Consider the following 26,602-nt stretch of genomic DNA (forward strand, 5'->3'; position numbering starts at 1 on the left):
CTTAGGTGCGACCCATTAATTTAGATGCTTTTCAAAACTATCTAGAAAGGCTCAAAAATTCCGTAATTCTGTTGTATTTTGCTAGGCGAAACTCCCCCAATGAGCGTAGAAACGTTTAGATGCTACTATGAGCAAACATTAGGCATTGGAAAACGTCCTGAGAAAGTAGCAAAAAATGTTCCTTAAAGACTGCATGAAAATCTCTTTGGCTCCACTGTTACTGGCCTCCAGAAATTCCAAAAATTAGGGGCTACTTATTTTTGGAAAATCCATTTAGAGGGAAACTGTCAGGTTTTCCCATACAGAACCTTGTAATGTAGATGAATAAAGTGTCCCCCCAGCTGTCCAGTATCAATCAGCGGCCATTCAGGACAATAGGAAAGTGGAGCGACATCTTTTGAATTTCCCCTTACTATGTATATATTAGCCAGGTAGATAGATACCAGAGAGATAGCTGAAGATATGAGATTGATAGATATGCATTGTGATGTGGAGGTTGTAGCCTATCAGTCATTTTGTATAGTTTGTAGAGAGAAGAGTTAGATGCCTTTCCGTGTATAGGAAAGCTGAGTGCTGTAGGAAACTTTGAGCAGAAGGCTTCAAAAAGCCTTCACATCCCCCCAGGGGGTCTCTGATGTCCTACAGCCCCTCTGAAGCCAAAGCCAGCAAATGTTTATATTAGGAGATAAGGACAGGAATCGGCCCTTCACGAGCCAATAGTTCTCGCCCATTTCCTGGAGGCCACGACCAGCTGACCTGATAACTTTTGGAGGCAAAGCTACCAAAAGACGTTCTCTCAAGACAATGAAAAAATGTAATTTAGAAATTATGAAAGATCTGTGTGTCGCAGCCCGCTGACAAGGGTTTTTTGTGAAATGTCGCATCACCGCAAATAAGATGCAGGAACTCCCATATTTGCACGATGCTGAGGAACCGAGAATTGTGTATATTGGACCAGATGCGTCTGAAGCTACTAATGTGTGGACACGTAAAGTCATGAGAGGAAATGGAGTTATGAAGAAAATATGTATTTCAGGGATTGTGTGTTCCAAGGTAAGCCAGCCTCCATGGGGACTGGAAGGAACTAAATGGTAGTTACCCCAGTGAGAGTTTAAAAGCCGCACATGGACGTGTGCTCAGGGTCAGCCCCTTGGAGGTCACTATACGTGAGGTTTGGGCCGATATTCTGGCGTGACTCCACACATAAGAATGGTAACACTCTTACTTTAATCCCTCTTACTTTACTGTCTGTGATATCATATGTAAGTCTCTTGCTGATTGTCTTATAACATTATTTTGTATTTTTATGTAAATAAGCACTGCTCTTTTCTTTGAGAATTAAACTTTAAATTAATTAGTGATCCTCGTCCGTGTAACACCAAACCAGATTCTCCGAAGATTGTATTCATAAATCGGATCCAATTTACTGTTACGAAATTGGTGGTGGCCGCTGTATGCATACTGTAGAACTCTGGAGTGCGTTAGAAGGGATCAGGTGATGATCTCAGCTTCCGCTTCACATGCGTGCAGGAGCCCGTAAAGCTGGGTACAAATCAGCCTGTATTCTAACGACTGCCAGCTTGCAATACTGCAGAGTGTTTGAGGACAGAGGTGGGATCGATAGGTATTGTCCCTTCTTCTCTCTCCTCTTGTCCAGTGAAGGACAAGTTGATTTACAGTGCAGGGTCAGGTGGACTGCTGTAGAGTTGTGGCCGTGGCTCATGGTCGCTTGTCCGGTGTCACGGAAAGTTGGGTACCAGTCACTGCACAATCTAAGATCCTTCCTCCTTTTCTTCACCTCACCCTGCTATGTGGCAAACCTCACAACTCCCATCTCATTATTAGTCTGCAAATCACTTTTCCAAATGTATCGTAATCATTGGCTCTAAGTCCTGCAAACCATTGTTCAGGTTCTGTAGTTCGTATGACTCCTGAGCAATATGCTAATCATCTCTCAACAGTCCAGTGGGTGTATCCAGACTGCAAGAGTGGACAACTGAATTCACCCTACATGAGCGATCTTCCTTTAGGGCTCGGTCAGATGAGCGATTTTTTAGCGCGTGTATAGGCACATTTTAAAAACGGCTCTATTAGAACCTATGCTTTCCAATGAAAGCGGTCACATGTCCGTTTTTTAGAAGCGCTTAAAATTAGCACCTGCAAAAGATAGGACATGTGAGTGCAAATGCACCCGGTCACACGATTTTTCTACACGCAATGTGGTTTTTTTTTCTTTGCCTATACATGCGCTAAAAAAGAAAATCTGACTGGCACATGCATGGTTTCCTCTGCCTTACTATGGATGCACGAGGTTTACTCTGTGCATGTGGTGCTTCCGATGACTGGAGATGATGAGTGGCTTGTAGATGATGTAGCGGCCGGCATCCATGTCTGCATCTTGCAGCTCTCACAGTCCGGCTATGCCCACCAGACTGTTGAGAGATAATTCGCACGTGGCGCAGGAGTTGTGTAAACTACTTTAACCCACCCCAGCTCTGTCTGTTCTGCAGGAAAAGAATGTTATGGTGTTGGACAAATAGACCTTGTTCTATTTTAAATAGCTGTAGCTCCTGTTCTCTCAGAACTACCAACATGTTGTGGAGTCGTTTTAAGGCTATGATTCTTGGCTTTAAAATGACACCAGAACTATTGTTGGCAGCCTTACACAACTGCAGTTACAGCTGTTTGAAGTGGGGTCGGGAATACTGAATTTACAGCTGTTATTTTAGTCAGCGTGTGAAGGGCAGAGGGGGAGGTTGACTAGAAGCAGCAGAGAAGATCGGTGATGGTCTTTTATATCTCTTTTGTCCCAGGGAAGCGAAAACATGAACTTCAACCTCTGTGTATTTAGAGTGGAGGTCTAGCCACCAACCTCTCATGTAGTGGCCAGTGCTTGTAACTGCAGGCACGGCTCCCATTGATTTTACTACATGGAGGTCGGCACAGAGGCTTCCGCTCCGACCTCTGTTATTGCGGCGCTGACTGTGCCTGCACAGCTTATCAGTCAGAGTCCTGAGCGGCAGACCCCGGACGATAAACTATTGATGACCTATCCTGCGGATAGGTCATCAATAGTATTTCACTGGAAAACTGCTTCAAGGTAAGCCAATTCTGTGCCAAATATATAAAAATGAGATTTTTGGGAGGGTTTTTCCAAGTTTAATGTGAATTTTGGGGATTCATAAAGGTATGCAGGACTACTGAGTAGTAATAAATATACAGTAGGAGAAGTGTCTTACAGAGTGCTAGTGGTGTACTACGGGGACAACCTGGTAACAGTTTAAGGATGGCATCTGAAATCAAATTAGTTACCAAGATCATCACCTTTGTTCTAGTTTACCGTACTGTTAGGGCCCAACCACACTGTCGTCTGCACCATCCGTTTCACGTACACAGGGCAGACGTGTGTCCCGGCCTGACCGTGGGTCTCTGTGCACAAACGTGGAGCACCATATGCACACAGGATGGTTCAGGGGACAGTGTGGTTGGGCAGTCACTCTACTTTGAGATACTTTATTGTGACCAACACTGACTGGGAACACTTGGTACAGTATAATGCCTGCAATGCTTACCCTGACAGGACATGCGATTCTTTCGAAGGTTGTAGCCAACTGTGCACATACATGTCCGAGTCGTTTCAGAAGTTGGTAAACAAAGCTGAGTGCATCCACCGTTGTTGATCTGGCAGGGGTTACTACCTAAAGAAACGACAGCAAACAAGAAGACGTGAAAACTCCAAAGCTGTTATCTATAGAGCAATCCTAGACAGCTTTGACATTTCTCCAACTCATTGTGACTGATAGTTCTAATAAGAGGTGTATTATGAAAACTATAACTTAGCTTGTAGGACTCTGTTCACACTTACATCATAAGTTCCGTTTAATCTGGAAGCCATACAACGGATCCAAATGGGCCATTAAGACCTCATTGACTTGTATTGATCACAACAGTGTCCAGCAGATTTATATCAAAGTTTCTATTATTTTGACAAACATAATGATGGATGCTACATTATTCTTACTGTTGTCCTCCACATAGCGCCCGAATGAAGGGTCGAGTAGTGTGAACATCTCTCTAGACCAAAGGAGTATTGACTATTTTTGATGAAGCCAGAACTCTGCTCAGAATAGTTATCTCCCCTATTCGCCCTTTGGCAGTCCTTGAAAAGTCCACATTAGAGGAGGACATCCATCCTTCTATCTACTGTGATGAAAGATTGGGAACCCTTCAGAAATTAATATATTTTTGCTTATATTTGACCTGAAACTATATCAGGTTTTCACACAAGCCCCCAAAAATAGATAAAGAGAAGCAAATCAAACACATGGAGTAAAAAATGTTAGATGAAAATGATCCAATATCACATTGGAGGACTTTTCACCCATGCTTGCATCAGGTCCTTCCACATCCTTTTTATAGGTCAAGACTTTGACTTGGCCAATTCCACAACTGTAACTTTATTCTTCTTTAATCATTCTAGCAGGACTTGTGTCCTTTGGGTCGTTGTCTTGCTGCCTGACTCACGTTCTCTTGACATTCAGCTCACAGATGTCCTGACATTTATCTTTGGAATGTGCTGATATAAGTCAGAATTCATTGTTCCAACAATGATGTGGAGCCACCTTGGCTCAGATGCAGCAAAACAGGCCCAAACCATGATACTACCACCACCGAGTGCCCCAGATGGTATGAGGTCTTTATGCTCCAATGAAGGGTCCTCTAAACATCACACTTCCCATTTAACCCCCCGGACAGGAGCCTGTTTTGTGCCTTAAGGACCCAATCATTTTCATCATCACATTGAGAGTCATAACTTCTTGACGTAGACAACCGCGACAAGTTGTACGTTTTTATCCCACCACTTTGGGGTACGTAAAAGTGATGTCTAACGTTTATTACATTTTTTGTAGATGAAACATTTTTGGAAAAAACGTCCCGAAATCCTGCCATGTTTTTTTTTTAGTTTGTTTGTTTTTACATTCAATAAGCATAACATGATCATTTTCCTTCTGCAGATTAGCACGATTACTGTGACACCAACTTTATGTAGATTTTGATTTTTTTTTTACTCTTTTTGCACAATGAAAACTTGTTTTTTTTTTTAAGAAAAACTATTGAATCTGTATTGCCACATTCTAAGACTATAACATTTTTATTTTGACTGACCGGTGCGAGAGCTTGGTTTCTGGCAGAAAGAGTTGTGGTTTTTAATGGTACCAGTTGGAGGTACAAGTGACTTTGGGACCAAATTTGTATTGCATTTTTTATTAGGCAAACAAAAGAAAAAGAACAATTCCGGCATTACTTTTTAAAACAACTTTTATGACGCTCATCCTGCGAGATAAATCACACAATATGTTTATTGTCTGGGTCATTATGAACAAGGTGATACCTATTATGTGTTGGTTTTTTAACAATTTCTGAAGTTTTGGTTTACAGTTATTCTACGCTTGAAGCGAATGGGACAGTAGACATCCATTAACTTCAGACTGTGAACTTCCCATTGTCTCTGGATGAGTGTTTGATAAACAGATCAAGGAACATCTATGTACTTGGTTCTTTTTTCAAATGTATATGCTGTGTATGACGGCCTGAGAAGAACCTTGACCACACAAGGGCATTTGGTGTTGTCTTTCTAAAGAAATGACGTATAATTTAGAGACTTGTCGAAAGTTTCCCGAGTAAATCAGAGGAGCTCTCACCAAGTGGGACCTGATGGCTTTCATACACTGTAGACTGTGGGCCCATTCACACAGGGATTTCTTACCAGTCTCACAGGGATAAATCATTCGCTTAACAATCTTTTCTAGTAAAGTTTCTACAGTACAAAAACAGTCCTTGATGTTAGTTGGTATAGGCTTTGATTTAAGCAAAAGATGTACAGTAAAAGAAGATCGGGAGAAGAATATGTCTCTGAGGAAGCCTAAAACTCACAGGCTAACATGACAACCACCTATGGAGTCATTGTCTAGGATTTTGTGTTGATGTAATAATGGGCCAAATCCTTATTGTCCGAGTCTTACTGCTAAAAAAGATGAGATAAGTAGATCAGAGATGTGGAACGCGTAAGTAGGGATCTCACTTGCCAACCTAGAATTGGTTCTATTCCAAGATGTGCATTATATTAGATTTCAGAAGGCCTCTATGGGGTTGTGCAATGTCATGCTAATATATGGGGACCCAGAGAAGAATCGGATACGTAACAATAGTGATGAATGACAGCTAGAAGTTTTTCGAATATTTTTTTTTACTCTTTGAAAATGTTTTTGACTTTTTTTTTTTTTAATTTAAAGTGGTTTTGTGGGAATATGCAGTATATTGATGACCTGCACTGAGAGTACTGCAGACTAGAGATGAGCGAGCACCAAAATGCTCGGGTGCTCATTACTCGAGTCGAACTTTCAGTGATGCTCGAGAGTTCGTTTCGAGTAACGAACCCCATTGAAGTCAATGGGTGACTCGAGCATTTTTGTATATCGCCGATGCTCGCTAAGGTTTTCATTTGTGAAAACCTGGGAAATTCAAGAAAGTGATGGGAACGACACAGAAACGGATAGGGCAGGCGAGGGGCTACATGTTGGGCTGCATCTCAAGTTCACAGGTCCCACTATTAAGCCACAATAGCGGCAATAGTGAGACACCCCCCCTGCACTGTCAGCATAAAGATCGTTCTCCTCTGCCACAGCTGTAACAGCTGTGGTAGAGAAGAACAATGTTAGCCCATTGAATTCAATGGAGCCAGCAATACAGCTGGCTCCATTGAAAGCAATGGGCTGCTGGCGATCGCGGGATGAATTGTCGGGAAGGGGTTAAATATATAAGCCCTTCCCTGCAATTCATCCAGAAATGTGTAAAAATAAAAAATATATATTTACTCACCTGGTCCCGGCAGACGGAGTTCAGCGCGGCCAGCAGCAGTCCTCCTGAACTGCTCTGAACAGCTGTGAGTAGTATTCAGCAGCCGGGGATTTAAAATCCCCGCCTGCTGAATGGTCACAGCCTGACCAATCAGAGGCAGATTCCACTCACACACCCATTCATGAATTTATGAATGGGTGTGTGACTGCTGCCTTTCATCTGATTGGTCCCGCTGAGCCAATCAGAGGCAGCAGTCACACACCGGCTCCATTGAATTCAATGGGCTAACATCGTTCTGCCGGGACAAGGTGAGTATATATATATATATATTTTTTTTTACACATTTCTGGATGAATTGCAGGGAAGGGCTTATATATTTAAGCCCTTCCCGACAATTCATCCCGCGCTCGTCGGCAGCCCATTGCTTTCAATGGAGCTGGCTGTATTGCCGGCTCCATTGAATTCAATGGTCAGTGCTCGTTTAATCGAGACGAGTACCACGTGGTGCTCGTCTCGAGTAACGAGCATCTCGAGCACCCTAATACTCGAACGAGCATCAAGCTCGGACGAGTATGCTGGCTCATCTCTACTGCAGACCCTTCAAGTTTATCCATACTCAACAGTTCACCTTCATGTACGGCTATGCTTGCACAACTCCATCTACTCCCACTCATAACCATTAAAAGAAGACTATGTTGCTCACGTGGCCCCTTTCAATCTTGATACAGAAATACAACAGCTCATCTGTATGTGCATCTGTGCCAGTTGTTGCAACTTATCTTCATTCTCTTGTGTTCATCTACTTCATTCCCAGTTCCGATATGTCAGGATAAACATTCAGTAGGCCATCTCACTTAGCGCATTTCATTTTGCTGACTGTTGGGGTCTGGTTGTTGGAGCCCCACTGGTCCCTCATTGATAGCCTATCATATAGATAATTTATATAGCCAAAAAGCCCTTTAAGTTACACATGTTTTATGTTTTCCTTGGGTTTATCTATTATTTTCGATTCTGATAGGATTAAAGGCATTTTGAAAAACATGGCTGCTTTCTTCCAAAAACAGCACCGCACTTGAGTGGTGTCCAGTAATGCAGCTTAGCTCCATCGAAATGAATGAAGCTGAACTGCAATACTACATGCAGACTGTGCACATCTGTGCTGTTCTATGGCAATAAAGTACCCCTGTTTTTCCACTCCTGTAGAAGCCCTTTAATACTCAAAGGTGTATCATCTGTTCGCATGCGATATAGGGGATATAAACTGCATAGAGAGGGGTCCGCCACTCTGCATCCCTCCCTCTATTATCCAGAACATATAGCCACTCATTGAAGGCAGTTCCCTTTCTGGTGGACCGTGTGTCATCTTCTTATTACAGGATGGCCATTCATGTGAATGGCCATCTTGCAATATTACATTTACCAAGGAAATGCTTGAACGGCTACTGCTTCCTCTGAGAAAATCAGCAGATTTCAGATGGTGCCAAGAGCAGAATCTGGATCGGTCAGCTGTTTGCTCCGGGCCCCGCATTCAGGAAGGGGATATGCATCTTGGCACAACCCCCTCAACAACACCCTATGACAGTGTGGTATGTGGTGGCCCAATAATCATAAACCATAATAACTAATAATAATATCCATATTACTGTTCTATAACCCCACACAAGCCTTCACTGTGCATCTGATTGCACCATACGGTAACCTCTACAAGCCAATGCCTTTATGCCTTTTGCTGTTTTTAGTTACACCATTTGCCCATTAATTAAACTCCAGCAGTTCTCCATATAGTATCCATCACTGTCTGTGACTGTCCAGATAAAGGAGTCTCCGAGCGGGCCACCTAACCATGGTCTCCTCGAATAACAAATTGTCTCCCAATCCTCCTGCCATTGGTGTCATCTTGACTAATGAAGTGGCTAATTGTACTTGGGAATCTAGGAGAGGTAGCAATATAAGCACCTTAAACACCACTAAACTGCACATTTTTCATCCTAATGGAGCTTTTAAGGTACATGCAGTGATTCTGGTAATGGGTTGGCTTTTATATTGATGATTTTGCCAATATATTCTTCAGCTAAAAACGGCAATTTCATTCAATTGAAATCTACGTAACATTGTACAACACACATCTACATTGTCTTCTGTCATTAAGGTGGAATGTACAAATTATAGCACGGGGGGGGGGGGGGGGGGGGAATTATGTTTTTCTTTAACCTTTTCCAAATCTATGTTATCTGGATACCAAATAGCAGGCCAGTGCTTAAGAAATATGCATCGTTGATGGTAAAAGTTGGTTAATTACTAGAGATGAGCGAGCATACTCGCTAAGGACAATTACTCGATCGAGTATTGCCCTTAGCGAGTACCTGCCCGCTTGGAAGAAAAGATTCGGCTGCCGGCGGTGGGCAGGGCGCGGCGGGGGAGAGCGGGGAGGAACGGAGGGGAGATCTCTCTCTCCCTCCCCCCCCTCCTGCTGACTGCCGCAACTCACCTCTCACCCGCGCCGGCACGCGAACCTTCTCTGCTGAGCGGTGAGATACTCGCTAATGACAATGCTCGATCGAGCAATTGTCCTTAGCGAGTATGCTCGCTCATCTCTATTAATTACAGATGTAGAAAAGCTCAGTTTTGAAATGCCAAGTTAACATAATCCATTGGGGTGAAGGTTTTTAACCATATAAAGCCCCATAGAATGAAACCATATACTGTACAGGAATGACTCCTTAAGGTGCAGTTACACGGGCCAATGATTGTGAATGAGTGTTCGCTAGTTCACCCCATCAATGCCTCATGTAAACAGGGCAATAATCAGCCGAAGCACAAACTCTTGTTCATCGGCCAATTGGGCGCTTTACACCATCAAACAAAGTCCTCCTTCTGGCTAACACATACCCCCATGTACTGTATTGGAGATGGTTGTTTGTCTCCGGCACAGTTGGCATTGGCTTATGTAAAGGGTTAAAGGAGCGCCAGCCTCATTTATTGGTGCTTGTTTAAGATGCATGCTTGTTGGTCTACGGAAAAGAAGCTTTAAGCCCCTTTACACGGGCCCATCATCATCATCCCCAGTACAGCTGGCCTCGGCCTGTGCCAAGGCATTAAACAGGTACCAATCGTAATCATTGCACATAGTTAACACCTCGGCCCGTATTCCATGTAAAACAACCTGCATTGAGGCACGAACATTCATCCAAGCAATTGTTTTCCCAATAATCTGCCTGCCTGAATGTGCAATCGATGAGCCAACAAATGAGCCAACATCTTTTATGAGAGCCTACAATTCTCACTGCTCGGCTGCGAGGCTCCGTGTAAATTGATGGATGTGTGGGGATGAGCAATCATATTAATGATCACTTGTCCCCATAAAGCCGAACATTTGACAGTGAACGAGCTCTCATTGACATCTAAGCACTCGTTGTAGCAGACCGAGTCTCGGCCCACATGAACAGGCCTTTAAAGGGGTTGTCCAATTACTAGACAACCCTGCTTTAATAGCAGTGCCTGCATTAAAACAATAAAGTGAACTATACTTACCCCTCTGCAGCCCCAGGGATCCAGCGCTGCCATCCTCGGCAGTCCCGGTGATTGTTGTGACAGATGATGTCACAGGAAATGACATGACCGCTGAAGCCAATGAGCAGCTGTAGCATCACCGCTCACGCTATTAGTATCGGCACTCATATCCTGAGCACCATGATGCGAGGAGCTCTAGAACAGCCTCTCATTGGCTGAAGTGGTCAAATGATTTCTCGTTACATCATATGTCAAAACAATCACCAGGACCACAGCGGGCTTCAACGCTGGATCCTAGGGGCACAGAGGCGTAAGCATACTTCTGTTTATTGTTGCTACTGAAACGGGGTTGTCCGGTAACCAGATGATTTTAGACCCTATGATGGCCTTATGGTGAGCCAAGGGTGGTTCAGTAGAAGGTCCCTCTATGTCGGACATAATAGGGCTGCTAAAACACCTTCTGCTTGTCTGAAAGCATCCGAAGTCTAAAGTGCTGCAAGGAATTTAATTACCAGAAGCCGAAACTCTTTCGCTTTTGTTATATAAAATGGAGTGGGCTGTAATGTTATGAAGTGAAGACGAGGCCGCAGGCGACAGGGCTGATATGTGCCATGTCACGAATACCCCTTGTATATTTCCATATATCTCAGGCAGGAACTCACAGCCGGATTTTCAGTTTCAGTTATTGCTTCAGTATCTGCAGAATATCTGGCGTCCGTCCACAGTCGTGTGCAAAACTAATTGGCACTGAAGAAAACTTGATCCACTTTGTCAGTGACTGCAGGACCACAGGCGTGACACATTGATGGGTAATTTTTATTGTCTGTTGCTATTTTATTCCCTGCAGTAGTCTGGCTGATAGTGAGGATATAGTTTGACAAATGTGAATGTGAAGTTATATTACCGGATCCTACATGCCTTACCGCTAGTTTGCATTTGGGAAATTTCCTATTAGAGAGAACTTCTGCCATTTTTGCACATTGTGGCTTTACAGATTGAAAAAGATGTACTTCACCTGAAGGGGGCGACTGAAGAAAGAACTGGGCCTGAAGGGGTAACCCTACTATGCAGGTGTTAACATGGTTTACGACACCTCAGTGTGTCTCGTTTTTATTGATATTTAGGCCTGTTTCACACGGGCTACAAAATCTCGCTACAATGTGAAGCTGATGGTTTCCAATGGGTTCTTTCACATGAGCGATGTCTTGTAGCCCGTGTGGATGCAGCCTCACATGCAAGCGTCTTGCAGCGATGATTTTGCAGCCCGTGTGAAAGAGGCCTCACAGTTTAATGTCTCAGATGTACTTTGAAATGAAAGCAGAGAACAAATGAACACGTTATGATGAATTCAAATAATAGAATAACTTTGTTTTATACAAAATCTAGAGCTCTAGGAAATTCTTAGAGCTCGGGCAGACGAGCGTGTTTTTTTGCATGCCTATGTGCGCAAAAAAAAAAAACCCCAGCGCATGAAACTTTGCCCATTCACTGGAGCAGCTGTGCTTGTAGAGATTGAAAAATCCCCGCCTCCAGAAAGCGCTGTCTTTAATTGGCTGAGTGCTGTGACCAATCAGATGCAGCGCTCAGGCAATCAGATGCAGTGCTTTCTGGAAGCGGGGATTTTTCAATCCTTGGCCATCAAAATACAGAAGAAGACTTCTGGGGACGGGGAGAAGAGACGGACAGCACTTCTAGGTGAGAACTTTTTTTTTCTGCAGCTAGGGATGATTTCAAGTTCCCCCCCCCCCGAAAAATAATCGCTGTGGGGGTTGCCTTCATTTCATTGCTTTCAATAGGGTGGCAGTAGCTCCGGCCCCATTGAAAGCAACGGGATGGCATCGCGTTCCTCTGCCACAGCTGTGACAGCTGTCGCAGGAGAATCTTTCGTCCCCGCAGCAGTCCTCTCATCACTGAATGATGTGACAGTGCTGTCACAGTGTTCAGTGATGAGGGGACTCCCTGTGAAGATGAACAGAACCCTCCTGGTGTCCCCTCATCCCTGCAGGGATTAATTTAAATGCCCTGCTGTAAGCAGCGAGGAACCTATTGGCAGGCAGGAGTTTCCATTAACTGCTGCTCCCATAGGAGTCAATGGAAACTCCTGTAAAACGCACCTATGTTCCATCTTTTTAAGACATGTGCTGTTTTGCATTTCAAATTCCATGCATATGAACGCTTCTATGGGAACCTATTGGTTCTTTTAGAAGCATGCGTTAGGCGCGCTCAAAACACGCGTTTGTCTGTCCGAGCCCTCAAGCAGTTCTGACATAACCCAGAAGTATGTTTTGGATCATTCTCTTGCTGTAGTCTTGAAGTAATCAACAGTGGAGGTGGTGGTTGCAGCCCCAGGTTAGCACTGTTGCCTTGCAGTCGTGGGGTCCCAGGTTTAAATCCCCATTAAGCTCTGGTTCAAACCTAGAACTCCAGAACCACAAGGCAGCAGTGCTAATCTAATACTCCTGTGTCCTTCCTTCTCAAAGCAGAGGGCCAACATTTCGATGTTTTTGCTAAAATCGGGTTGCTGTGATGTTATTCGATTTAGGGAAAAACAGCACATTATTATTGCCTAGCCGATCACAAAAAACAACACTACTCCTGACCAACTAGGCGTACACCAGAGGGTATTGCATAGCATATTAAAATGCTATGGTAGCTCTTTATGTCCAGTGTACCGTTCAGCTGTGCAAGTTGACAACTTTGGATCCAACAAAAGAGCCCCATTTAACTTCTTCTGCCTTCCCCTTTCCTGGGTACATAGCGCTCAATAAGCGCCATATACTAAGAAGTGAAAGTGCAAGTGTACTAGCTACCTGTATCCCCGGAGGCCCCTCTTTAACGGAGAGGTACTGTTAGGGTTCTACAGGTGTGGAATGATTGAGCTGACTGGGTGTGTCTTGCTCCAGCCAGCCAATCCCCAAGGTCTGGGCTCATATATATTCCAGCTCCTTTGCTAGAGGCTGCCGGTCTTACTCCTGTCTGTTCTGGTGTGAGCAGTGTTATACTCCTGCATCTCTGTGCAGGTTCTATTCCGTGTGCACTGTGTCATGCTCCTGCGTGTCTGTTTGTTAGTGAATAGACTCTAATTTGTATGCACAAGCGATGTTTCGGCTACTGATACCCTTCCTTGGGCATACAAAGGTGTCAGATAGTAGATAAGAGGCCTGACCCAAAATATACAGAGAAAGAAAAGTATAATAATAATAGAAAATAAAATACTTTTCTAGTGATTAGTTTTGTGTGTGACATCGGGCCCCTCATCTCTGCCTGAAGAAGGCTATCATTACTTACATACACAAAGCTATCCACCAGTTATAGGGATTTACGTATGTGCTGTCCTGCTTTTTGCCTGTGCGAGGTCTGGGGGGTGGTCTACCCATCAGGGACTTGTAACCAGATATGCCACTTGGAAGTTGTGCAGCCTGAATACCAATAGAGATTTAACCATCTAATGTGTAAAGGTGTGACCAAACTCTTCCATAACGAAAGAGAATAAGGTGTCAGGCAGCAGTTTACTCCCCTCCCCCACTGAGACTAAACGCATGCAGCGGTGAGTTAGGAGTTATAGCTTTCTGCGGAGCGAGTATTTGGCTGACATCTACCTACTGTTTGTGGCCATTTTAATTATTTACATGTCTTATCTCCATCAGAAATAAGCCTCTGCTCGCCAGAACATGTTACACCACCTCCATCCATTCTGTGCCATGTCTATATATGTCAGGGTGAATGTTGTGCCCCCTATGACACCAGGGCCCCGATGTACCAACTGCCTCAGAACACTCTATAGTTATTTTCCTGGTGAAAGGTCGCCACGGGAAAGGCATTCAATTTTTCATCCATTGGAGAATTAAAATGGTATTCTGGGCTACCTTAATTGATGACCTGTCCTCTGGATAAGTCATCAGTAGTGGATAGATGGGGATCTGCCGCTTGGGATCCTGGTCCATCAGGTGATTGTCCAGACCACTATCAGTGCAGTGGGCAGACATTGTCATCAGCGTTCAGAGGAGGAAGTGGGAGCGCCAGATTCACTCCCATTAAAATCAATGGGCGTGACCCACTGTTCTTCCACTGCCTGCTTCTCTTATGGTCAGGACGTTTCATTCAGTCCTGACCGTGAGAGGAGCAGGAAGTGAAAGTGCAGAGCGGTTTTCCCATTGATTTCAATAATATTGAAGCCGGCACTCCCACATCCTGCGGTGAGCGCAGATGATGAAGTCCAGCCTCCTGTACTGACAGCGGGTGTGGATGATCAGCTGATGGACCGGGATCCCGAGTGCCGGACCCCCATCCATCAACTACTGATGACTAGAGATGAGCGAGCACCAAAATGCTCGGGTGCTCGTTACTCGGGATGAAATTTTCGCAATGCTCGAGGGTTCGTTTCGAGTAACGAACCCCATTGAAGTCAATGGGCGACCCGAGCATTTTTGTATATCGCCGATGCTCGCTAAGGTTTTCGTTTGTGAAAATCTGGGCAATTCAAGAAAGTGATGGGAACGACACAGCAACGGATAGGGCAGGCGAGGGGCTACATGTTGGGCTGCATCTCAAGTTCCCAGGTCCCACTATTAAGCCACAATAGCGGCAAGAGTGGGCCCCCCCCCGCACTGTCAGCGTAAAGATCGTTCTCCTCTGCCATAGCTGTAACAGCTGTGGCAGAGAAGAACGATGTTTGCCCATTGAATTCAATGGAGCCGGCAATACAGCAGGTTCCACTGAAAGCAATGGGCTGCCGACGATCGCGGGATGAATTGTCGGGAAGGGGTTAAATATATAAGCCCTTCCCTGCAATTCATCCAGAAATGTGTTACAATAAAAATATATACCGGCGTATAAGGCGACCCCCAACTGTCACCTTATACGCCGGCAATACAGTGGAGCAAAAAATAAAAATCATTACTCACTTCTCCTGGTGTTCTGCGCCGCTGCTGCAGGCTGTCGCTCCCTCCTGGTCCACGGCAGAGCATTGCTTTCTGGACGCAGGGCTTGAAATCCCCGCCTCCAGGAACACAGCCAATCACAGCCATTCAATGACATCATTGTCATTGACTGTGATTGGCTGAAGGCACGTGTGTTTCTGGAGGCGGGGATTTAAAGCCCTTCATAGAGAAAGCAATGCTCTGCCGGGAACCAGGAGGGAGCGACAGCCTGCAGCAGCACCGCAGAACACCAGGAGGGAGCGACAGCCTGCAGCAGCGCCGCAGAACGTCAGAAGAAGTGAGTAATGATTTTTATTCTTTGCTCCCCTGTATTCCCGGCGTATAAGATGACAGTTGGGGGGTCGTCTTATACGCCCCGTCGCCTTATACGCCGGTATATATTTTTATTGTAACACATTTCTGGATGAATTGCAGGGAAGGGCTTATATATTTAAGCCCTTCTCGACAATTCATCCCCGCGCACGCCGGCAGCCCATTGCTTTCAGTGGAACCTGCTGTATTGAAACATCGTTCTTCTCTTCCACAGCTGTTACAGCTATGGCAGAGAAGAATGATTTGTCTTCTATATGTTCTCAATGGGGTCAGCGCTGCTCCCGCCGGCCCCATTGAGCACATATAGAGAAGAGAACAGAAATCGCACATCGCACATAGGTGCGATCTGCGATTTCTATGGCCTTAAGAAGGACCGTTGGGGTTCTTGAAACCTAAAATACTCCTAACGCTCTCCCTATAGCAGCTCCAACACGATACCACTTTCCCTGAACTAATGTCAGAATGCATCTGTGGCGAGCCGCGGGAGGGGCCGATTTATATACTCGGGTGACACCTAATCTCGCCAGCCACTCACAGCAGGGGGGTGGTATAGGGCTTGAACGTTGCAGGGGGAAGTTGTAATGCCTTCCCTGTCTTTCTATTGGCCAGAAAAGCGCGCAAATTTCTCAGGGAAGAAAATGAAAGTAACCCGAACATCGCGTGGTGCTCGTCTCTAGTAACGAGCATCTCGAACACGCTAATACTCGAACGAGTATCAAGCTCGGACGAGTACGTTCGCTCATTTCTACTGATGACCAATCCAGAGGACGGGCCATTAGTTAAAGAAGCCCAGAATACCCCTTTAATAGACAGAGGCAAATATAACTTCTCAAATCATTGGCAAAATATAACAAACATAAAATGTAATAGAGAAATAAAAAAGGAAGAGAGAAAGAAGCTGCACTTGTGAGATAAACTCCGAAATGAGGTTTTATCTGTTAAACTTCCAGACACGTCTGACAGAAGCCGCTATTGTGAGAGACTCAGCCTCCTAGTTAGAAAATATATGATTCCTATGTAGGCCAAGAAGATTAAGCTGCATCGCTGCCACGAAACCTGAAATAAGGGTGATCTATATATAAACTGCGGGTGTATCTGAGGCTGCTAAACCAATGTTTAAGCTGGCATAGATTAGGCAAACCGCGGTGAATATTTGATCTTGGATTCCGGCACACTGATAACGGTATTTAGGATGTGGAAGACAAAAAGCTGAAGCTCTGCCAAGTTGCTTTTTCAAAGCTTCCTCGTTCATTGATCTGTTGTGCTTTCGTGTGGTGATTAAACCTGGAAACTGAATAATGGAGGATATTTATAGGTAATTATTCAAGAAAATAGGAGGAATGATGGGCCGAGAATGTGGGCGGTAAATCTTCTTGGGCAGAGTAGATGTCTACGATGGTGCCTCCTCCTCCTCAGTATGTGCTTACAAGGGGTTGGCACTTCGGCTTCTGAGAACTCCACCAACCGGCAGGATTTACAGATCTAGCAAATCTTATCTTAACATATTAAGTGCACGGTGTCAGCAAACTTTAACATGACATTTTCATTGTATTTTCTGTGTTAAGTGTCAATTAAGAGTTTGCAGCAACCACGCATTTCGCACATTCAAGGGGTATTCCCATCTTGGCTTGTCATGGCTGAAATGGGAAAACCATGGAAGCTCTGTTCAGACCATCAGTCAGAAAAAGTAGAGCGCTTAGTGCAACATTGTTTCTGGAGCTCCCATTCACTTCAATGGTAACCGTGCTGCACTAAGCGCTCGGCTCTTTCCGTAGCCTCCGGCCATGGCAGCGGATTCCCATCTCGACTATGAAAAGCAGAGATGGGAATATCATCTTAAAGGAGATGTCCCGCGCCGAAACGGTTTTTTTTTTTTTTAAACCCCCCCCCCCCCCGTTCGGCGCGAGACAACCCCGATGCAGGGGTTAAAAAAACCACCCGCACAGCGCTTACCTGAATCCCGGCGGTCCGGCGTCTTCATACTCACCTGCTGAAGATGGCCGCCGGGATCCTCTGTCTTCATGGACCGCAGGGCTTCTGTGCGGTCCATTGCCGATTCCAGCCTCCTGATTGGCTGGAATCGGCACGTGACGGGGCCGAGCTACACGGAGCTACACGGAGCCCCATAGAGAAGAGGAGAAGACCCGGACTGCGCAAGCGCGGCTAATTTGGCCATCGGAGGGCGAAAATTAGTCGGCACCATGGAGACGAGGACGCCAGCAACGGAGCAGGTAAGTATAAAACTTTTTATAACTTCTGTATGGCTCATAATTAATGCACAATGTACATTACAAAGTGCATTATTATAGCCATGCAGAAGTGTATAGACCCACTTGCTGCCTCGGGACAACCCCTTTAAGTGTCAAGATAAGGTTTGCTAGAATTCTGACAGCGGCATTTAAATCCCCCTGAACGCTGTTTGGGGGTCCCGCACGCCCCCCCCCCCCGCGCGGTGAGATCGGGGGCTCCGTGCAGGTGTCATGGCAGCTGGGGGCCTAATGAATGGCCCCAGAGCTGCCTTAGCAGACTGCCTATCAAGCCATCCACACAGGGTGGCTTGAAAGACTGCCTGTAAAAAAGCAGTATGACGTAATGATATAGCATTACGTCATACTGCAGGAGCCATCAAAGCATCGCATGTTAAAGTCCCCCAGGGGGACTACAAAGTAAAGTAAAAAAAAAGATCAATAAAGTTTTTTAAATTGTAAAAAAAAAAGTTATAAAAGTTTAAATCACCCCCCTTTTGCCATATCTATTATTAAAAAATCTAAATCATAAAATAAAAATGTGTTTGATATCGCCGCTTCCGTAAAAGTCCGATCTATCAAAGTAGTGCATTATTTTTCCTGCACGGTGAACGTCGTCCGGAAAAAAAAATAAAGAACGCCAGAAATGCATTTTTTTAGTTACCCTGTCTCCCAGAAAAAAACGCAATAAAAAGCGATCAAAAAGTCGTATGTATTCCAAATTGATACTATCGGAAACTACATGACATCCCCCAAAAAATGAGCCCTTGCTCAACTACGTCAACAGAAAAATAGAAAAGTTATCGCGCGCACAAAATGACCGCAGAAAATGACTGAAAAAAATGTAATATCTTAAAAAAAAAATACAAGTACTACAGCAAAAACAATACTATACAAGTTTGGTATCGTAGTAATCGTACTGACCCATAGAATAAAAATATCAGGTCGTTTTTTGTTGCAGTTTGTGCGTCGTAGAAACAGGACGCACCGAAAGATGGTGGAATGTCGTTTTTTTTTCCATTTCTCTCGGCTAAGAATTTTTAAAAAGTTTTTCAGTACATTATATGGTACAATAAATAGTGCCATTGAAAAATACAACTCATCCCACAAAAAACAAGCCCTCAGGGCGAGCACCCACTGGCGTTTTTTTACCTGCGTTTTGCGTTTTGCGTTTTGCGTTTTTCCTGCACAGGCATAGAGATAACATGTGTTCCTGTCCACTGGCGTTTTTTTTGCATTGCGTTTGCGTTTTTAACATAGGAACTGTCAGTTGCATATGTGTCCTTATTTTTCTCCATGGAAATTAATGGCAAAGCCGCGAAAACGCCGCGAAAACGCCGCGAAAAACGCGGGACACGCGCCGAAAACGCTGCGTTTTTTTCCCGCGGGAAACGCAAACGCCAGTGGGTGCTCGCCCTCATGCAGCGACTTCGATGGATAAATAAAGGAGCTACGATTTTTTAAAAGGGAGTAGGAAAAAAACAAAAATGGAAAAAACCAAAAAAGCCTGGTCACTAAGGGGTTAAAATACGCTGATACATGCGCAAAGAAACCACATTCAGTGTGCAAAAACATTGCGCCGAGGTGCACAAAAATGTGCAGAGGGCCTTACAGAGGCAAGAAAGAAGTTACCTTGCTGGGCGTCCTTATCATAGAGCTTCATGTGAACGACTCCTGCAGTTTTGTTCCTCACTATGGAGATGTTGCTGCCATCTTTCTTATTGCACGTTCCCACTTGGCCGAGGTTTTGGTCGGCCCACCAGAGCTTGTTATCTGCAAAATATTGGAAACACTTTACATTAACCAATGGTTTTATCATTTTTTGCTTCTTTTTAGTATATGGAAAAAGTTGAAAAGCTCAAACAGTTGAAATTCCTTTGTCTGCACAACCGCATGTAACATCCGCTAATGTCCATAATGTACCAGAATGAGAATTCTTAAAGGGGGTTTCCAATATATTTTTACATATTTTTTCATTCTTTTAGCCCCTCCTACCTTTCTGCTGCCCACGATCTGATTTCCATATACTTACCTGTCTGCAGATGCTCCTCTTTGCTCCAGTGGAGCATCATGTGACTTGTGATATCACTGATGATGCCCCCAGCCGTGTGTATGGGACGTCACCTACGACGTTCTGTTCAGGGCGGTCGTTGGGAAGACATTGACTGCAGCGGTCACATGTGTCTGCAATCAGGTCACCACTACAGCCAATGTTGATATAGCCTGGTAATAATGGGGAGCAGTAGGGGAACCAAATAGCGGATATATCTTAGTTGGTCATTTTTAACCACTTACTGCCCTCTGTAAACAAGTATGCAAGTAAGATTGCTGTCAGATGGAATGATTATTGTTTAAAAAAGTGTTCAAACGAGCAGAACTAATCCTAATCATCCGGTCTAAACGCAAGCCAACAACTAAACAACCAACGGTAATTGTTCACTCTTTGCTTGTTGTTCATTTTCCTGCAGGCATAAGAACCATCGTTGGCTCGTTCACTCAGGATCCAATCTGGACACCAAAGTTCGGTCCTTCTCATGCGTTTATACAGCGAATGTGAAAAACGGAACGATTCTCGTATGAAAGAACCAACGATGTATCTACCTGTCCAAACAGGCGGCACCAGAGCGAACCAGCTAGAGGGGACGTCACTCGTTCAAACCATTATTAGCTCATCCGATAGGATCCTAGGATAACACACACCTTTAGGGGGATCAGGTGTGACCTCTGCAAAAAGCATGGGCAGTGGTGATTGATAAGGGTGCCGTGGCACCTTCACTATATTACTGAGTGACCTCTTATGTGGCTGTGTCTAGTCCTGCTGCTCAGCCCCAGCTCACTTGAGCTGCAGTACCCGCTTTACCCACACATACGGATGGCACTGTGTTTCCAACAAGCTCCATGAACCATACATTCTACTACATGAGATACAGACCCCCATTCATAATTGTTATCCTATACTAAAAAAGCCTCTTTAAGGGTTTGTTCTCACAACGACATCTTCTGAATGTACTACCGGTGGGCTCGACTTTTGAAACCTCTGACTATCAGTTGATAGTAACGAGAAAACTGCAGTGCATGCTGCAGCAAAAGTGTAGTATGACTTTTCAACTGTTTAACAGAAATGGCTGACCATGTGATTCATGGGCCGAGTCAATCAGAGCGGGAGTCACTCGTGCTCAGCTCTTGTATGACTTACAGAAGGGGGTCCCAAAGTGGAGGACTTCCTATCTTTTCGGAAGACAATACGAGCTTGGTGCATCATTAATGAAGGGAAGGGCGATCCTCCTAACTGTTGGTTATGGACTGGTAGTATAAGACTTGTGTTGGCTATTTTGAGGAAAGGGAATCTCCGATGACACAAAGATAAGAATCCTCCACTTTCCTTCGCTGCTTCCATATTTTGGTAAGAAATCTATGGGTCGAAGATACAGCCATGTGAACGTTACTGCGCATCTTTCTTTTTCACGATATTTCAGATTTACTCCACAGGATCAAGTTTAATACATTGTATCAATCACTTTCACCTGCAGAACATTTAAAGCCACCACTTCCTGCTCAGATTTCCCTGCCTTAAATATTTAATGGAAATGACTGATGCTTATTTGAATACCACTAATGATGTGCAATAAATAAAGCGAAAATGAATATTCAGCCTCTCAGTGGTGATCATTTGCATAGTTAATCGCCAAGTCGTCAGGAGAACCGTTGATTTTGCACAAATGGAAGTGCGGGATATTCAGCAACAAATAAAAGTGATGGAACCCTCTCAGACTTTGAAATAAAATGCAGTGAAATGTCTACAGATGACCACCTCTCCAAAATACTGCTTCTCCAGAAGACCACCTCTCCAAAACACTGCTTCTCTAGAAGACCACCTCTCCAAAACACTGCTTCTCTAGAAGACCACCTCTGCAAAACACTGCTTCTCCAGAAGACCACCTCTAAAAAAAACACTGCTTCTCCAGAAGACCACCTCTCCAAAACACTGCTTCTCCAGAAGATCACCTCTCAAAAACACTGCTTCCTAGAAGACCAACTCTCCAAAACACTGCTTCTCCAGAAGATCACCTCTCAAAAACACTGCTTCCTAGAAGACCACCTCTCTAAAACACTGCTTCTCCAGAAGACCACCTCTGCAAAACACTGCTTCTCTATAAGGCCACCTCTCCAAAACACTGCTTCTCCAGAAGACCACTTCTCCAAAACACTGCTTCTCCAGAAGACCCCCTCTTTGTAAAATCTACTTGCCTCAGAAAACCACTCCTTCAGTAGACCACCTTATGGTAATGACTGCCTCTGTATGAAAACTACCTCTTTGAGAAGACTACCTCTCCAGAAAACCACCCTTTTGTAAAGACCACCCTTTTCTGAAAACTACCTGTTTCGGAGAAAAAAGACCATGTACCTAGAAGACCACTCCTTTCTAAAGACTATCTCTTTGAGAAGACCATTCCAACCTGGTCATCATCCATGTAGCTACTAAACCAATACCGCAGCAGGGATGCTGACACGGGAAACATGTCACACATCCCTTCCCTGCACCAACAAAATTGAAATCAGTCTTTGATACTGCTTACTGCACATGTATGTAAATGAAGTCAAGTGTTCTGATGGGTAGCCCATTGCAGGAGAATGGTCCAGAATTTTTTGCATTAGGCAATCATCAAGCTTTATTGGTTGCTGGCATTATACTTGAGCGGTCAATCATGGAGGGGTTGATGACTGCTTAAAGGGATTATACAATTAGTAAACTATTCATGGCCTATCCTTAGAATAGATCATAAACAATAGATAGGCAAGGCCTTTAGGTGACAGACCTTCATCAATTTCTGTTCACCAAAGCCAGCACGCTTCTGCATTGAGCTGATTTCTGCAAGAAGGAAACAGCTCTGTTCTTATGGCAGTGGCCAGACTTGGTATAGCAGGCCATGTTCCCATTCTATTCAATGCCTACAATACCAAGCCTGGCCACTGCAGTAAGAACAGAGCTGTTTGCTTCCTGCAGCAATCTGCTCAGTGCAAGAGTGCACTGGCCTTGGCAATCATCTGATCAGTGGGGATCTTGGACCACTGACCCCTGCTAATTTCCTACTGATGACCTGTCCAAAGAATAAGACATCAATAGTTTACAACTGGAAAACCCCATCAAGTAGTAACAATGTATTTAAATCTGCAAATATAATAATAATAATCTTTATTTGTATAGCGCCAACATATTCTGCAGCACTTACATATACCATATTTAGGTTTGCCCCCTTTGGAGGCTGTGTTAAATGACATCTGTAAGTGTCCCTTTAGCTACTAATCTAGTAGCACAGCAGGGATATTGACATGGAGAATCGGTTGCACATACCTACCTCACTGCTCAGCGTGCACCAAGAACCTCAAAATCAGCCCGTGTGCTGTATTTAAATGAGGCAATAGCAGTCTGATCAGTGGTCCATTAATAGTGAGTCATCCTGGGCTTACTGCATTAAAGGGGTTGTCATGCTGTAAGCGGTTTATGGCCTATCCTCAGGATAGGTCATCAATGGGAGATTGGTGGAGGTCTGTCACCCAGGGCCATTGATGATTAGCTGTTTGCAGAGGCCAGTGCATAGAACTGTTTTTTGCACAAAGCATATAGCTCCATTCTTACTGCAGTGGCCAGGCTTAGTATTGCAGGCATTGAAGTGAATGGGATCTTGGTCTGCAATACCATGCCTAGCCATACAATATAAGCCATGAATAGTTTACAACTGGACACCCCCTTTAAGGCTCTGTATATATTCCCTTTCTTTTATTCCTTCATGGAACAGAGGAGCGAAAATAAAATGGTCACTGGACAAAATGATGGAAACCTGCAGCAGCTGGAGGAACCCATCGAGTAGAATGGTTTTTGTCTGTTTCTATCGAGCGATTCTGTCCTTTTACCAGAAAAAAAAAAAGTGTAGCATGCTGTGCTATTTTCTTCCGGAGCTCCGGATGTAACGAGTAGATGGAAGCGTGAGTAAAGTCAAATCCATCCATTCATATTTATGTATAAGTGGAACATGTGACAGGGGGCGGAGTCTCCTGCACATGACTGTATATATAGGACATGCTACATTTGTGATATGTTGGATATTTAGCTTATTGTCTGGCTTTGATACTTTAGCAAACACTACATCAGATATTGTCACACACACTGAATTATGTCACGGCTCGCAGAACAAAAGTCTATTAGTAAACAAAGTTTCGGTTATTACGGCCACAAGAAAAAGTGTATTTCAAAGAATGTATCTGGTTTCGTCCCATGGAATCGATTTCCTGACATTTCTAGAAAATATTTCTGCATTGTCCCTGTGTTTCTGTTACAGTAAGTGTATTCTCAGGTTTCATTAGTTTGCAGGAAAGCTTTGCCGCTAGACACAGACAAATGTAAAATGCTACCTTTGGAGACAAGGAGTAAAGAGAGAGATGGCAGGTTAAATGAGATCACACTGACCAAGATGGATAAGAGATGGGATATTGAACTCATAATAGACCAATTATTCAGAAAGTTGGCCCAAATATCTATAGTAGCAAATGGCGATGGAATGAATCAGGATGTAAACCATAGGGAATCTGAGCAACACAAAATAAGATTATGTAACCATTGTAAAGCATCCGCCATACAATAGCACAGCAAAACTCTATTTTCACGGGGTTTTGATTGAATCCCACGTTCAGGCATTGAGTTAGACAAGAATGAAATGGAGCAATATGAGATTAATTTTCACTTGACAGGAAGAATTAGCTGTAAATAAATAAAATTATATTTTCTGAACGCTACAAAAATTTCCATGGCAACAATATAGCGGCTGGATATTACTGCAAATCCGGGCGTCTTATGATCGGATATATCCTTAATGCTTCTTAATTAATAGGTTAGTCTATTTAGCTTAAAGGGACACTCCTAGTAACGTCAAGCACTGCGCTGGGTCTGACAGGACATGGCATGACACACGCAGGCTTTGAATATGCCACATCTTTTCTTCGGTCAGCCTCAATATAATTGTTCAAGGTTTTAGGACATGAGAAGAATAAAATTGTCACAAAAACCTATTTTAAACCCACAGATAGCAATAACTATCTAGACTTTAGAAGCTATCATTATCAAAAATGAAAAATTAATAATCCATTCCGACAATATAGGCACAACTGTACAAATGGTCTGCTAACGAAATCAGATTGAGCGCCCCTTTAATTCGAACTTCTCATTCCCACCTACACGACTTCTCCAGAGCAGCACCGGTCCTCTGGAACGCACTACCAAAGGCTATCTGGGCTATCCAGGACTTACAAAACTTTAGACGAGCTCTACAACCGCACCTCTTCAGGGAGGCATACCACATTCCCTAAACTAACCCCTCTGTACCCCCCTGATAACATGCTCCCTGACCTACTGACTGCAATCCCTGCTAGCCATCATAAACCGCTCCTGCAGTCATACCGATTCTGCTGTCACACGGCTAAATGTCTGACCATTGTCTGTGTATAACACTCCTCACTCTCCACCTCACCATACCGTGCACATCTCCAGCCCTTTACCTTCTGTATCCCCCCATTACTTGTAGTATGTAAGCTCGTTGGAGCAGGACCCGCACCCCTATTGTTTCCATCAACTGATTACTAGGTATCCCTGGTTCTGTAATGTTTGTACTTTTGTCTTTCTGTATCCCCCTGTCTATGTAAGCGCTGCGGGATATGTTGGCGCTATACAAATAAAGATTATTATTATTATAAATGCCAGAGTTTGCGCCGCTACCAGTTCTTACACCTTTTCACTCAATACTTTTACTCCCCAGGTTTGGTGTTTGGCATAGTCTCTGGATTGGCAGCACTTCCGTGACCAGTCTACCCTATATTGTGTCAAGCTATTAGGCCCTTCGTACTCCACCTAAGCGTAGCTCCACTATTTATTTAGTTGTTAGCATTGCTGTGCCTTGCAGGGTGCTTTACTAAGTAAAACTATGGGCAAGAGTCTTGTTACAGCGACTGGGAGGAGGTGGAGCACTTCATGGACCTCTCTCCACACTTCGCTGAGGGACACTCCAGAAGATGCTGAGCCGATACATAGAAGGATCATTAGATCTGTTGATTGTCCACATTATGCACATATTATGGAGATTACAAATCATTTCTTGTCTGGTTCAGAAAACCCTTTTAAAGTTTCAAAGTTTATATTAAAAGCTAGTTAGAGCTCAGAGAAGACATGAAGAATGCCTCTCTTTATGGCGGACCTGATGTATCCATGCATTATAGGAGCAGCCAATTATTTTAATGTGTAATGCTTCACTCTCCCAATGGAGGCGCCGCCATGAAATTTAATACTTGCTACTAACTTTCCCCACAAATCATAGTTGATTAGTGGGGGCCTAGAAACAGGATCCCCTTATATGGTCCGTTGTGATTGCGACACCCTTCCCACAAGAAGAGGACTGTCCAAGCAGTCAAGCCCCCAATCCTTAGTTGATCAATCTCTTCTATACTGACAGTAAGTCGAGTATTCAGGGCTGGGTTGTAACTATGTTCATGTGAAAGAAGCTTAGTAAAACAAAAGAGATGGCTCAAAGTTTAAGGAAAATGAAGCATAAGATGCGCCAACTTATTCTACACGTGAAACTTCTAAAATAATAATAGATAAGCGTGAAGTGAAATCTTCTGCAATAAGCCGGCAGCGCTGCACCTTGGAAAGCTTCTCTGCTTGAAAATCTAGACAGATAACACATGGAT

The 26,602-nt window shown here is 44.1% G+C and overlaps 1 protein-coding gene across 1 annotated transcript in view; it reads right to left on the minus strand.

Annotated features, from left to right (window-relative positions):
* The window catches only part of LRP1B (LDL receptor related protein 1B), a 1,872,788-nt gene that overhangs the window by 548,908 nt on the left and 1,297,278 nt on the right, over positions 1-26,602 (minus strand). Inside the window, exons 34-35 of the mRNA XM_066577770.1 lie at positions 19,499-19,639; positions 3,573-3,698 (exon numbers count right to left, since the gene is read on the minus strand). Coding sequence (XP_066433867.1) covers positions 3,573-3,698; positions 19,499-19,639 — 267 coding nt within the window. The remainder of the gene's footprint in view (positions 1-3,572; positions 3,699-19,498; positions 19,640-26,602) is intronic.

This window comes from Eleutherodactylus coqui, chromosome 8 (genome assembly GCF_035609145.1).
Source record: "Eleutherodactylus coqui strain aEleCoq1 chromosome 8, aEleCoq1.hap1, whole genome shotgun sequence".
In the NCBI taxonomy this organism is placed as follows: Eukaryota; Metazoa; Chordata; class Amphibia; order Anura; family Eleutherodactylidae; genus Eleutherodactylus; species Eleutherodactylus coqui.